Raw genomic sequence first — 12,500 nt, forward strand, 5'->3', positions numbered from 1 at the left:
TTCTCTGTGAGTGTTGTCAGTATGTGTGTGTGCGTGCGTCGGTGCATGCAAGGCTGCGTGCGTGTGCATGTGTTGTGTTGTCACCGTGTTCGTTTGCTTGTGTGCACGTGCGTGTACCTTAGCAGAATAGAGAACACCCGACCAGCGCCCCATCTCAGGTGCTTCTCTTATCTTTCCCGCCGTACCACGTCGCCTCTTTCATCTGACACACACCGCCAGGCGGGAAAGGTCACGGAACAAACCCCGCAACCGAGGGGGAAAAAAAGCAGTTGGCTGCGGCGGCCATTTTAGATTCACCTTTACATTAAAGAAACAAAGAATTCTCCAAACCAACAAAAAAATTATTAAAAAAAACACAGTAGCTCGTGTTCTCCTGACGCAGTGTTAACATCTCATCGCCGCAAATAGGCCCCTGAGTCACTCCGTTTGCCCCCCGCCCTACCCCACCCCCCGACATAAGCCTTCTTTAGTGTCATTGAAATAACTTGTCATGGCAGCCTGTGCCGCAAGCACAGCAATGAATTTCCATTATATCAAGGACCAGCCGGGCGACTGGACTCAAGCACTGTGAGCTCTCCCTGACCGCCCGCCGTGTGTGTGTACGTCAGCGTGTGTGTGTGTATATGTGTGTGTTTGTATATGTGTGTGCGTCTGCCCGTCTGGGTGTGTGTTTATGTGTGCATTCTGTGTGCGTGTTCTCAGTATGTGTCTGCTGTGCTGAAACAGTGTGTATGTGCGTGTGCGTCCGTGTGTGTATATGTGTGTGAGTGCTCATGTGTGCGTGCTGGTGTGTGTATGCTAGTAAGTGTGCTTTCGTGTGGGTATGTGTGTGTGTGTGTGTGTGTGTGTGTGTGTGTGGGGAGAAGCAGAGTGGCATTGGGATTAGAAGCCAAAAGGAGTGAAGGGAGCTCCTGTCACCAATACAGCCCCTTTTACCGCCTTGCTCTGAGCCAGCCTGCCACTGCAGTACTGCAAATCGCCAGTGGCGGCGCCAGAGCGATGCTCGGTTACGCAAAGAGGTTTTCAGACGGTGAAAGAGGGGGAAAAAACAGTTGTTCGTGGGTTCTGCTAATTGATGATCACACCTTTTACCAGCCTCAAGGTTTTCATCATTTCGCTGCAGTGAGGAAATAGAGCGTCATTTCCAGGTATGAAAGAGACATAATTAAATCGTCAAAAGGCAATTCTAGGTGGCTGCCTCTGTCGGAGCTGTTCAGTGTCATTTGTACCGCCTAAGAGCAATTTTATTTTGCTTTTAAAATAGGCCCTTATTGCGAAAAGAAGAAGAGAGGAGCAATTTGAAAGTAATTGACATCAGTGTAATTTATGCCACCAGATGGATTTTTCTTTTTTTCCTTTTGGTTCCTCTGAATTATGCAAGGATCCGAGATATCTCTCCGGTGGAATCTCAGATCGACAGGTGTGTGTCCTTCACATGCCTTCTGGAAACGTCCAGAAAGCCTGGGGAGATAGATGGGTGAGATGGATGAAGAAAAACATCTCCAGAAAAGGAAGTGTTTTGGTACTAAAAGTAGATTTTAAAATACTGTTGGAGGTACGTGAAGCTATAGGAACTTTAGTGCCTTAAGTTGGCGGCTATCTCCATTTACCAATATTTGCCTACTTAGAAGAGGCGGCATTTTATGGAAATGAGTCATTTTTAGTTTTTTCTTTGTGTGAAATTTGTCTTATTTTGAGAGAAAGATATGCTCTGAATGCCTTTACCTGACATCTTCTGTTGTAAAATGGGGAGTCTTTAACTTTAGCATCAGCAAAGAAACCAAAAAAAGAGAAAAAACCTTCTCCCCTGTAAATGGAATAATTTAATTATTCAACAATTTCAAAATGTAATAAACACGTTTTTTTTAATTAATTATTTAACACAATATACATCATTTAATCATCACTGTAAGGGGTGCAACGTAAACATTTAGCTTGTGAGCTTCCCAAGGCACCCCTTCTCCAAACCTGGCAACGTGCGACAAGGTAATTTTCAATAGTTTAGCGCTAATTCTCACTTCTCCGACGCCGCTGCGCTAAGTGAGTGCTAATTAGCCCGGGTGCAGGAATTAATTATGTAGCGTCATCTTAATTAGCAATCCCAGATGCACACCATGTCGGAACAGCGTTTGGTAAGTACAGTTGGACTAATTGACAAGATATGAGCTGGAAAACCCGCCCATCGGCAGAGAGAAGAGTGCATTGTTTTGTTGCCCCAGAGTCAACAGGAACTTCACTAACCTCCCCCTGCCCCACTGAGCTGTGTTTCCCAAGGCCATTCCTGGTGATCAGCACCAGGTGAAACCTCTCTGCAATCGAAATGGGATTTTATCCAGAGCACTTTACAATATCACCTGACTTTCACCCATTCACACAGACGGCGGAGTCAAGGGTGAGGCGTCTCGCTCAGGGACACCTCGACCCACAGCTAGGAGGGGTCGGGGATCTAACTAGCAACCTTTAGGTGACCGGCCCACCCGCTCCACCCCCTGGGCTTGTGCCACTCCTGCAGCCCTACATCCATAAAACGGAGCAGCTCCTTCTTAGGTTGATTTGCATTTCGTCCGTATATTTACTCAAAATCAATAGAGGGTGAGATGAGTGGTTGAGTGGTGCCGAAAATAATGCATATTAAAGGCACCGTGAAATTATTATTTGTTTTATCTCGTTAGCTTATCTCTACAGAGACATTATTTGCCTATTCATAATTGATATGATATTCTTTGGCTGTTTTTATTAGGGATTTTACCTCCCAATCTATGAGATGGAACTTCTTCTACTGCTCCAAGACTTTGGAGTAGTCTTAAACATTTCAACCATTGATATCTATTACTGCGCCCCCCTCATGTGATGTCACATGTCATGTGTCACTAGTTTCCATTGCTTCATTTTAAGACCTGTGATAGTCACCACACAGCTAGCATGTTTCTCCCTTTTTTGTTCCATCCGATAACATTGCCCTACTTATTTTCTGTACAATTTCCCAGATTCAGTTGGAGATATGTCACGTAAACAGGAGCAGAAGAGACGAGCCGACTACACTTCCACGTTTTTCTTCAAGAGACGGCCTAGCCAGAGCAACTAGCGAAGCAGCTGCTTCAGATTAGCAATTATGAATTAAACCGTTGTAATCCGATGACCCCGTTTTTTAACGAGAAAGGATTACGTTCCGATAAAACAAACAAACAGTCTAAACGCAAACGTTTTCCGCTAGAAACACACAGTCGGTCGGCTGGAAAAGCAGCGGAAGACAGGCGCCTGAACTAGCTGATCGCGGCGCCATCTGTTCGCCCCCAGTTCACATCTGCTGTTGGTTTTCCTCTGGTCCACGAAGGCCCTGCTCTCACAGGAGAAACTAAACATCTGAAGGAGAGTTCCTTCGCAAACACATCTCCATGCTCAAATGAGCTAATTTCAAATATGCTCATACCAACCTTATGCAATTCTGCAATACTGTGGTTTGAAAAAGAATGAATTCTGGTTCTGTCTTACATAACGTGTATCCTTATGTGTTTGTTAAAACCCAAGATCCCTATCTATACATGGCAGGTACTCAAAGTCACACAGAACATGGAATCAGAACAGTAAACCGGCTCACAAGGTACATACATCTAGCTCGCATTGCCTTCTGCTGTACGAACACGATGTCATCCCCTTTTTAACGTCGTCCCTTTGAAAGTACCAGCAGGAAGGACCTAGCCGGGGTCCTGAAGTGTCCTCTCCCACTTATACCGTCTCCATTTTACATTTACATTTAGGGCCATTAACAGAGGCTTTTATCCAAAGCGACTTGCAATAAGTACATTTGTCTGAAGAAAGAGAGCAATATACACAAATAAAGACACTGAAGCATGCTTGCGTCATTGCTATGCTGACTGCCTTTCTTGCTTTGAAGAAAGAATAGTGAAGAAAAGTGATGTGCTCCTCAAGAATTGTGTTCCTCAATTCTTCTCTTTTCTTTAGTTCTTACCTATACCTAATTCCTATTATTTTCAATTTGTTTGAAGATAACGCTCCAGCTGTGGTCATCTGCTTAGATGACATTCACAGGAAACCACTTGAATCTGATGAAAATCATCTTTAAATCAGGGGAGAGGGGGGCGTAATCAGGGGGCCCCCCTCGATGAGATCTTGAGAAAACGGCGTTGGCAAACAGAAAGCCGGATTGTTAAGCAATCGCTCTTCAAGTTGCGCTCGATGGCTCTTGAGGGACGGTGAAGAGCAGTCTGTCAATTAAAGCTATTTGTCATGCGCCCACTTCATGACAAATAGCTTTCTTGTTATTCCCCTAATTATTTATTTATTATACATTTCTCATTATTACGTCCATAACCACAGACATGACCATAGGAGTCATGGAAGGATGGGCATGTGCACACACACTAATCATTAGTGTGTGTGCACATGCCCATCCTAATGACCTGTCATGTGGGATCTTACGGTATGTACAAATGGCTTTTTTCCCATTATGTCTGTGGCCGTCCTGCTCTATAATTATGAATCACACTGCATAGGTGAAAGGTGTAAATCCGTTAATGATTTACTGTTAACAGCTTTCGATTTTATCAACTGTTTTAAATTTTATTTATCCATCAAAAGGGATCCCTAAGTATTCTTTGTCGCGTTTCGATGAGTATGTATTTAATGGTTCATTTTAATTGCTATTTTGTGGGTTTCGTTTACACAATGCAATGGATTTGGGAGGGTTTGATAGTTCGGGGGGGGGAGTCGTCAAAGAGCCAGAGCGAAAACATTTTACCCTTTGAGGTATTATAATTAACGTAAGTACAAATTCATTCTGACCTCGACAGTAATCAGAGAAGATGATTTTCCTATTTAAATCAAGTCAATTAAATTACATAACATTTCAGAGAATACCATCTCTAATAAGCAGTCTGTTAACGACAAGGCTAATATAAGAGAGAAATAAAATAAAGATCATCACTAATCAGGAGTTTAGAAATGGGCACGAGATATTTTCTGAAGAAGTATTGTTGAGGAATGTCACTCATAACGTTTGGCAGCAAAATTGTATGAATAGGAAAGGATGAATAGTATGAATACATTCTTGTACTTAAAAATAGTACTTAGCATTGTGCGGCATCTTATCCTAGATATCTTTTGTTCTATGAACATCCTTACTGTACCGACAGCGATATGTTGTTGTTTCTCTTCCTTCTGACAAGTGTACTTATTTTAAGTCGCTTGGATAAAAGTGTCTGCTAAATGCCATGAATTTCCTAAACTTAAACTTGCATTTAAATGTAAATGTATGTAAAACACCATCAAGGACACGCCTTTATCAGCGTTCCACTTAGATAATGAAACAGTTCACCCATGTTTCCCAACCAAATTCTTAGCCCTTCGCCAACCACCAGAGTGATGCGTTTAGTCAGTGTATGTCGTCCTTCTTTAACCTCAAAGCAGAACTTTACTTCAGATATGAAACATGTTATTTATTGTTATGTTACAGTATGAATACTTTATCCCCGCAAAATTCCAAAACATTGCAACGTTTTGCCACGAGTGTGACAATAATATTTTTCTTTGTTTCAATATTCATATGGTGCACTTGTACACTCTGGGAAACTGGAAAACACATCATTCACCCTCAAAAGACAAACCACAACCCAAACTCAAAGCCATTCCGTGAAAAAAAACAATCCAGAATATTCACGATATCCTAGCATTACGTTGTCATCAAACATTCCAGCACGCTATACGTCACTGGTCTCCGCGGCAACCACACGAATGCCATCACCCTCTTGATGTACTCGGAACCCTTTCCTGCGCTCTACACCAGGAAAGCGCTACCTTCTAAAATTAGGCTAACGTTCAAACCAGGCGAGACACCTCAAGGCGACCGGCAACACCAAAGGAAGAAACAGCAGGATTATAGAAGCGCACCCCCACCTCCTCCGACAATCTCCCCCTGAACATGGAAAGACATTTCATGTCAGGGAGATTAAACCCGACTTCATCTCCACCGTGACACCTCTTTGAGGCACTGAGGTCTTTCTCCACGCTTGTCCTACACAGCGTGGCAACCCTGTTCTCTTCTTTGAAGCGATCGGTTAATTTGCGCGGCGCACGTTGTATAAAAAACCAGAAGAAGAAACTGAGGTAAATCAGGTTAACGACATCAGTCTCGCTTGATAGGCCATGCTAACTGAGGACATTTACCACACCAAAGCCGCACTCATACCGGCTTCCTCCCTCCCTAATCCACCTCCCCGGCCTCACCCTCTCCTCTTTCCCCCCCCAACCTCCTCCTTGTCGGGGGACTACTTAATGGGAGACATCAAACGCTGGTGCGGAGCCAAGCAGGGATCCGACCCTCGCGCTGTCTTCAGATTGATTTCCGTTTGATTATGAAGAAGGCCATTCTTAACACACGGCCTGCGTTGAACCTTCTTTATCATTTTAACATTTTAACGGCGCTCGTTAGTGTCGGACGCCGGACTTGGCCGTCGCCGGTGGGGGTGATGGTCCCAAGATGGTGGAAGAGGGAGGGGGGGGGGGGGGGGGTCTTTAGAGACAGATTTTGAAGTTTGGTCTCTGGTCTACTCTCGCGTCGGTGGCTGATTGTGTAGCCCAATTCAGAAGTCATGGGTGAATGTACTAGGGACTACAGATGAAAATGATCTAATAGCCAACTCTGGTACTGCTAATGAGCTGTGCATCGTCCCTGTCAAATAAATTAATAAATACATGTAAAACTGTCATACCAACGCGTCTTTCTCGGCCTGGGTTAACAATATTTAAATATAGTTCGACGCATTCGTTGAATGCGTCCAAGATTAACCATCTACTTAGATGGTTAATTTCACAAAGACTTATGGACGCATTCAACGAAACTGAATTAAAGTAACGTTAATTTGCAATGTTTGAAATAGATCTCTCTGGGTTACAAAGTGATTTGCTATATCACCAGTTTATCTGACAATGGAGGAGAATCGGGGGATAGCATCGTTTGTGGGAAGGCTTCGTTTTCTTGTAAATATAAGGGGAGTAGAACAAAACAAATACCTAGCATTTAGAAATCCCGAGATGTTTGTTTGCTCGGCGGTGAGATCTCCTATCGCCTCGTATCGTGAGACTTGGTTTGATGGAGAAGGCAACGGCAGAGTGATAAACAAAATATTGTTTTTTTATATCGTCTCGATGAACTTATTACGTGTACATAAACACAAAGCATGAAACAAGGTAAAAGTGTGTACTATTCAGATGGAAAGAGACGAAAGGGAAAAAGGAACAGATGGTGAAATGCCTTGAGAACGAGAAGACCCAGAGTCTCGCCCATGTGACCGAGGTCATGTGACTGAAGGCATGTGACCTCACAACGCCGGGGGACTCAAGTCTTCCCTGCCCCAGCTGTTAAGAAAGCCTTACAGTCCACAAACAAGATGGAAGATGCGCCAAATCCAAGGGGCAAATACACACAAACTCACACACACACACACACGCATACACAAAGCTCACAACGGCCCCTGCTGCTCAACGCCAAGAAAATATAAATGTATGGCTTTGGGCAACTAATAAAAAATATAGAAAATGTGTGCGCGCTACTATGCTATGCTTATATATGCTATGCTAAGCGGCTCAAGTATAAGCAAAACTAAGCTAGGCTAACATACGCTAAAATATGCTATGTGATGCTATGCTAGGCTAAGCTATGCTAGGCTACAACGCTTTGCTTGCCCTCCACAGGACAGACTTTAAGGTAACATTTGAAGGTTGTTGAAGAAAATGATTTATAGCCCAGGTTAGCCTTTGAGCGGGGCGGATGAAGACACGGGTGGTCTTTGTGCCTTAAGGGGGATATAAAGGAGCAATCAGGTTACTGTTAGTGGGGCCAAATAGGTTGGTTTGACCCGGCGATGTACAGTGTGTGGTTGTGGTGTCGAACAGTTTCCGCAAACCGTTCAGTATCGCAGGTCCACTATAATTGGATCTAGCATAACTACCGACTAACTGTTGGGGGGAATGTCTAGAGGCACAGAACCCGGTCCAAGGGTTTCTATTAGACAGCAAGTACCGGCAATTGGCCGACCAGAATTTCAGTTGGCCGGTGAATATAGATTTTTGCGGCCATCATGGCCTGACACATTTTTATTTTATTTTTTAAACACCACATTGCAATTCAAAATTGTTCTCCTTTGTGTTGATTTGAAACCTTTACGGACACCCTCACCCTAACCTTTTTTGTTGTTTACTATTGCAGGCCAAGTTTGTGTTCGGCAATTACATGCTTACAGATCCCAGCCTCCCGATTGGACGAAAAAGTAAATGCGTAAACCTTCAAGCATTTGGGAGACTACAGGGCCACAAATTATGCAGTGATTTCTAGGAAATGTACAAGAAAGATCAAATTGTAAGTTGTCATCTTGACATTGTGACAGATTCCATCAGGCCAATCAAAAAGCTTGTTTAACAAAGAAAAGGAAAACACTTTTATAATTCTAACAAAGCTTGACTCAAATATTTCCTCTAACATTGTAAAGGTCGACATCTTGACATTGACATGAATGTCAATACACAAAAACGTCCACCAAAACAACACATTTCAGATACAGACGATTTGGCAACTAGCATAACTAGCTCTGAAAAGGTTCAGAAAAAACGTCGGAGGCAGTGAATGGGGATGTTCTCCTACTCTTCGTCTTCTCTCTGTAGGGGGTGAGGGGGAGGAGGGCGGTGGGGAGACCATCACCATGCCAGTTGGTGGCAAGCAATCTGTCACAGACTTAAGGTTCAGGCTTAAATATTTCTGCAGGAAAAGTGCTGAAGTAGCTCAGTGTGAGTTCTTCTACTTAGCAATTAAATTGGCCTAAAAGTCACAGTGACAGCCGAGCTGCTATTGGCTGTCAGGAGGGGGGAAGAAAAGGTGCAGGGATCAGCTGTTAAAAGTTTTGGGGTTTGTCTTTTTCCATTATTATGATATTCCCCCCGATTTTATTCAATGTTCTATTTTTAAAGAGCCACATGCAAACCGTATCTCTAGCTGAAAGATAATTGGCTCCCGACACTGAATGTATAAGGAGGCAGGGATGTACAGTTTCACCCGGTTGTTCTTTACGAAACCAATATACCGCTCGATCTCAATGGCCGCCACGCAACTCACAACACAGCCAACCGGAGAACCAACGTCGCCCTTGTCGCCCTGCGTTTTTGTGACGTAACAGATAAATGAGAAAGTCTCTTCCCACCTGTGACCGATAATTCGGTTGTCCTTCGCACCAGGAAACTCCCGAACTGCAGCTCGCACGTGTAATTCCCGATGTCATCCTCCAGGACTTCCTGGATGGACAGCGTGTCTCGTGTTCGGAGCACCGTCGGCCGCCATTGCTTCGGCTTGCACTCCTGTTTTGGTTGGGAACAACGAATGCAGTTAGTCGAGTCAAGTAGACTAACCAGGTGTGAGTGTGATTAGCCGTTACAAGCTGTTTTCAAAAGCTGCCTCTAGTGACATCATGAGTGGGCGGTTCCACCTAGATTTATGATAGATAGATGAGCAAGGCTTGCTACAGTCTACTGGGTAGGCTGTAAGACTGATCTATCCAGCACACATCTAGGGAGACTAGCCCATTTGCGATGTCAGAAGAGCCAGATTCTTTAAATGGCTAATCACACTCACACCTGGTGGTATAATATGTCACCTTTTAACATCACATTTCATACACAAGGCACCCTCAATGGGCTTCACATGGCAATATGTCGTACAATAACAGGTAATTACCGGAGATAGTTTCCATGGGTGACGATGGAATGTGGCATTTGGTTGGATAGTCTTGAGGTAAGGATGTTTGACTCCCTCCGAAAGGTTGACTGTCTGAACCCTAGTGTGGGAAGTCTTACCTGTTGGCGCCTTTGAGCAAGACACCCTCACAAGCCATGTTTGTGCAATTTGTGCATGATTGAGAAGGAAGGGTTGAACAGGAGCCACATCATACTGGACTCACTTCCGATCAATAACCACCGAGGAGACACAAACCGAGTTTTAAACCGCTTGTGATGGACAATAGCTTCAATTGATCGGCTAAACCCGTCAAGGACTTGGAATAATCCATACTGAAGTGATTTAGGTGGTTAGGAAATCCAAATGATCATCGTTTAACAACGACACACATTAGAATCAACTGCAACGCGTAATCGGATGATTCATGTTTACTTTGAGGAATGGGATGGAATGCTATTAGACGGAATCCCGCAGTACACAACGTCCGCGGAATGCAGTCTGACCGAGGACAACCAATCACAGTGATCTTCTGTTGAATTCCATTTCTTTGCGCAAAACAATATTTGAACCGCAGACAAACCCTCATTTTCTTAACATGTCAGGTCAGAATGGCCTCTGCGTGAAATTAAATGTCGGGTTTGCACCAACCTACCTCCATAACTGTTAAAACTCAGAGTTGTCCCTCTGAGTTCTTGAAAAAGAGTGGCGTCACAGACCAATCAGGCTCAGGTATTTAACGACGACTTGGTATCAATGTGAATATCAGATGTGCACACTGCGAGTTCCCACTCACTAAAGAATCCCCCCGCTTTTCAACTGTGAGAGTTAGGGAGTAAGAGACTCTCAGCTCATTCCTCGGTAATGAACTGTGCTGTTATGAACTCCAGCGCAGCTCTGAGCTCTTATTATTTAGAGTGTATTTTTAGGAGCTGTAGCAAAGAGTGCATACCTTTCTGCAGCAGTTCAGAGCGCTCTGTCAGACTTGCTAGCGAACGAGTTTGGAGTTTGGACTCGGGTTGCGGTGGGGAGACAGCGTGCTAAGCTAATTAGACTTTACACCGTAGCACAGATGACCTTACGCAGATCGTTACTCTGGGAGAATAAGAACAGAATGCGAAAGACTCTGTAAGAAGTACACATCTCTCTTTCGCTGGGGTTAATAAACGAGCCTCGGAGAAACTCGCTAGCTGTTGAACAGATAAGGGGCTGTTTGTTTCGAACGGCTTTGTTGTTCTTTTCTTTGACGGTAAAGTTATTTGTTTGTTTTAATTTTAAGGTCTTGCAGTTCTACACTCTGTAGAAAAAAGCAAACATGATTGGTATTAATTGGATTCTGCTGTGCACCACATTACAGAGAGAGGGGTGTGTGTGTTTACTTGTTACACTGTCTGTGCCAGGAACTAGAATACAAGACAGTTTACCTAACAATCCAAGCGATAATAGTTAATTCAGATTCACGGTAATTTAGGAGCATGTAGAGGGTGAGGGAGGTAGAGTGGTTTTGGGTTCGATTCCCTAGGTCCATAGCATATATCGGCAACCTTGAGCAATATGCCCCCTCAAGATGGCCGACAGGTACACTATGGACCTCGGGAATCGAACCAAGAACCTCTAGGGGTGACTGGGTTTGGCAGTACCAAACCCAGTACCTTTTGGCTTGGGATTCAAACACCTCAACCACCACAGGACTATCCATCTTTCTGAAGAATGTATGACACACACACACACACACACACACACTTATTCACTCACTCCCCGGTTGTGTAGATATTGGTTGACATTCTCTTATTCTCGGATTGGGAATCGAACCCGGGACCCTCACCTTGTACCAGGTGATCTCAGGCTCCACTCCGGGCTGTATGTAATCATCTATCCCTGGGCAGGTGATCTCCTTGTTCTTGCTGAGCTCCGCCTTCTCGGAGAACCTCATCAGGGAGTTGTAGCAGAGGTCGGTGTCGTTCTCCGACACCGTCAGCGACATGGACACCTTCATGCAGTACGTGGAGTTCCTGAGGAAGGACGGAGGAGAAAAAAAGATGGTTGGTTAGCAACATGAGAAGTGCGGAACTTGATACACTATTGTTATGCTAGCGTTATGCTAACCAAACGACAGGATCGAAACGGCATGTTATGCTATTGTTACGCTAGCGTTAGGCTAACCAAGCGACAGCATCGAAACAACAAGTTATGCTATGGTTATGCTATTGTTATGCTAGCGTTAAGCTAACAAAGTGACAGCATCGAATCGGCACGTTATGCTGTAGTTATGCTAGTTTTAGGCTAACCGAGCGACAGCATCAAAACTAAAAGTTCTTCTATGGTTATGCTATTGTTATGCTAGCGTTATGCTAACAAAGCGATAGCATTGAAACGACACGTTGTGCTATTGTTATGCTAGCGCACAGATAGAAGGAAACAATTATTTTTTTTCTTTAACATTATGTGTGTGTGTGTTTACATTTGTGTGTTCGTGTGTGTGGTGTGTGTGTTTTCATTTGTGTGTGTGTGTGTGTGTGTGTGTGTCTGTTACTGTTCGCAGCCGTTTGCGTATTGTGTTGTACTTTGTACTGTAACTAGACTGGTGTGTTTTGTTTAGGTGAGGGACACACACATTCAGATACAAACACATTCAGATCGGCACACGCGCGCACACACACACACAAACAGAGACACAGAGACACAAACACACACACAGATTATAACTAGGAGAGAACACAAAGAAAGCATTGCTTTGAAGGTATGTCTTGTGTTTTGTTTCCAG

At 44.0% G+C, this 12,500-nt stretch overlaps 1 protein-coding gene across 1 annotated transcript in view; it reads right to left on the bottom strand.

The window, feature by feature from the left end:
• The window catches only part of LOC307075050 (interleukin-1 receptor accessory protein-like 1-B), a gene marked incomplete at both ends in the record, with an annotated part of 202,021 nt that overhangs the window by 105,272 nt on the left and 84,249 nt on the right, over window positions 1-12,500 (bottom strand). Inside the window, 2 exon segments of the mRNA XM_079735557.1 lie at window positions 9,210-9,363; window positions 11,562-11,748. Of these exon segments, the coding sequence (XP_079591683.1) occupies window positions 9,210-9,363; window positions 11,562-11,748 (341 nt within the window).

Source organism: Pollachius pollachius (assembly GCF_949987615.1).
Source record: "Pollachius pollachius genome assembly, chromosome: 4".
In the NCBI taxonomy this organism is placed as follows: domain Eukaryota; kingdom Metazoa; phylum Chordata; class Actinopteri; order Gadiformes; family Gadidae; genus Pollachius; species Pollachius pollachius.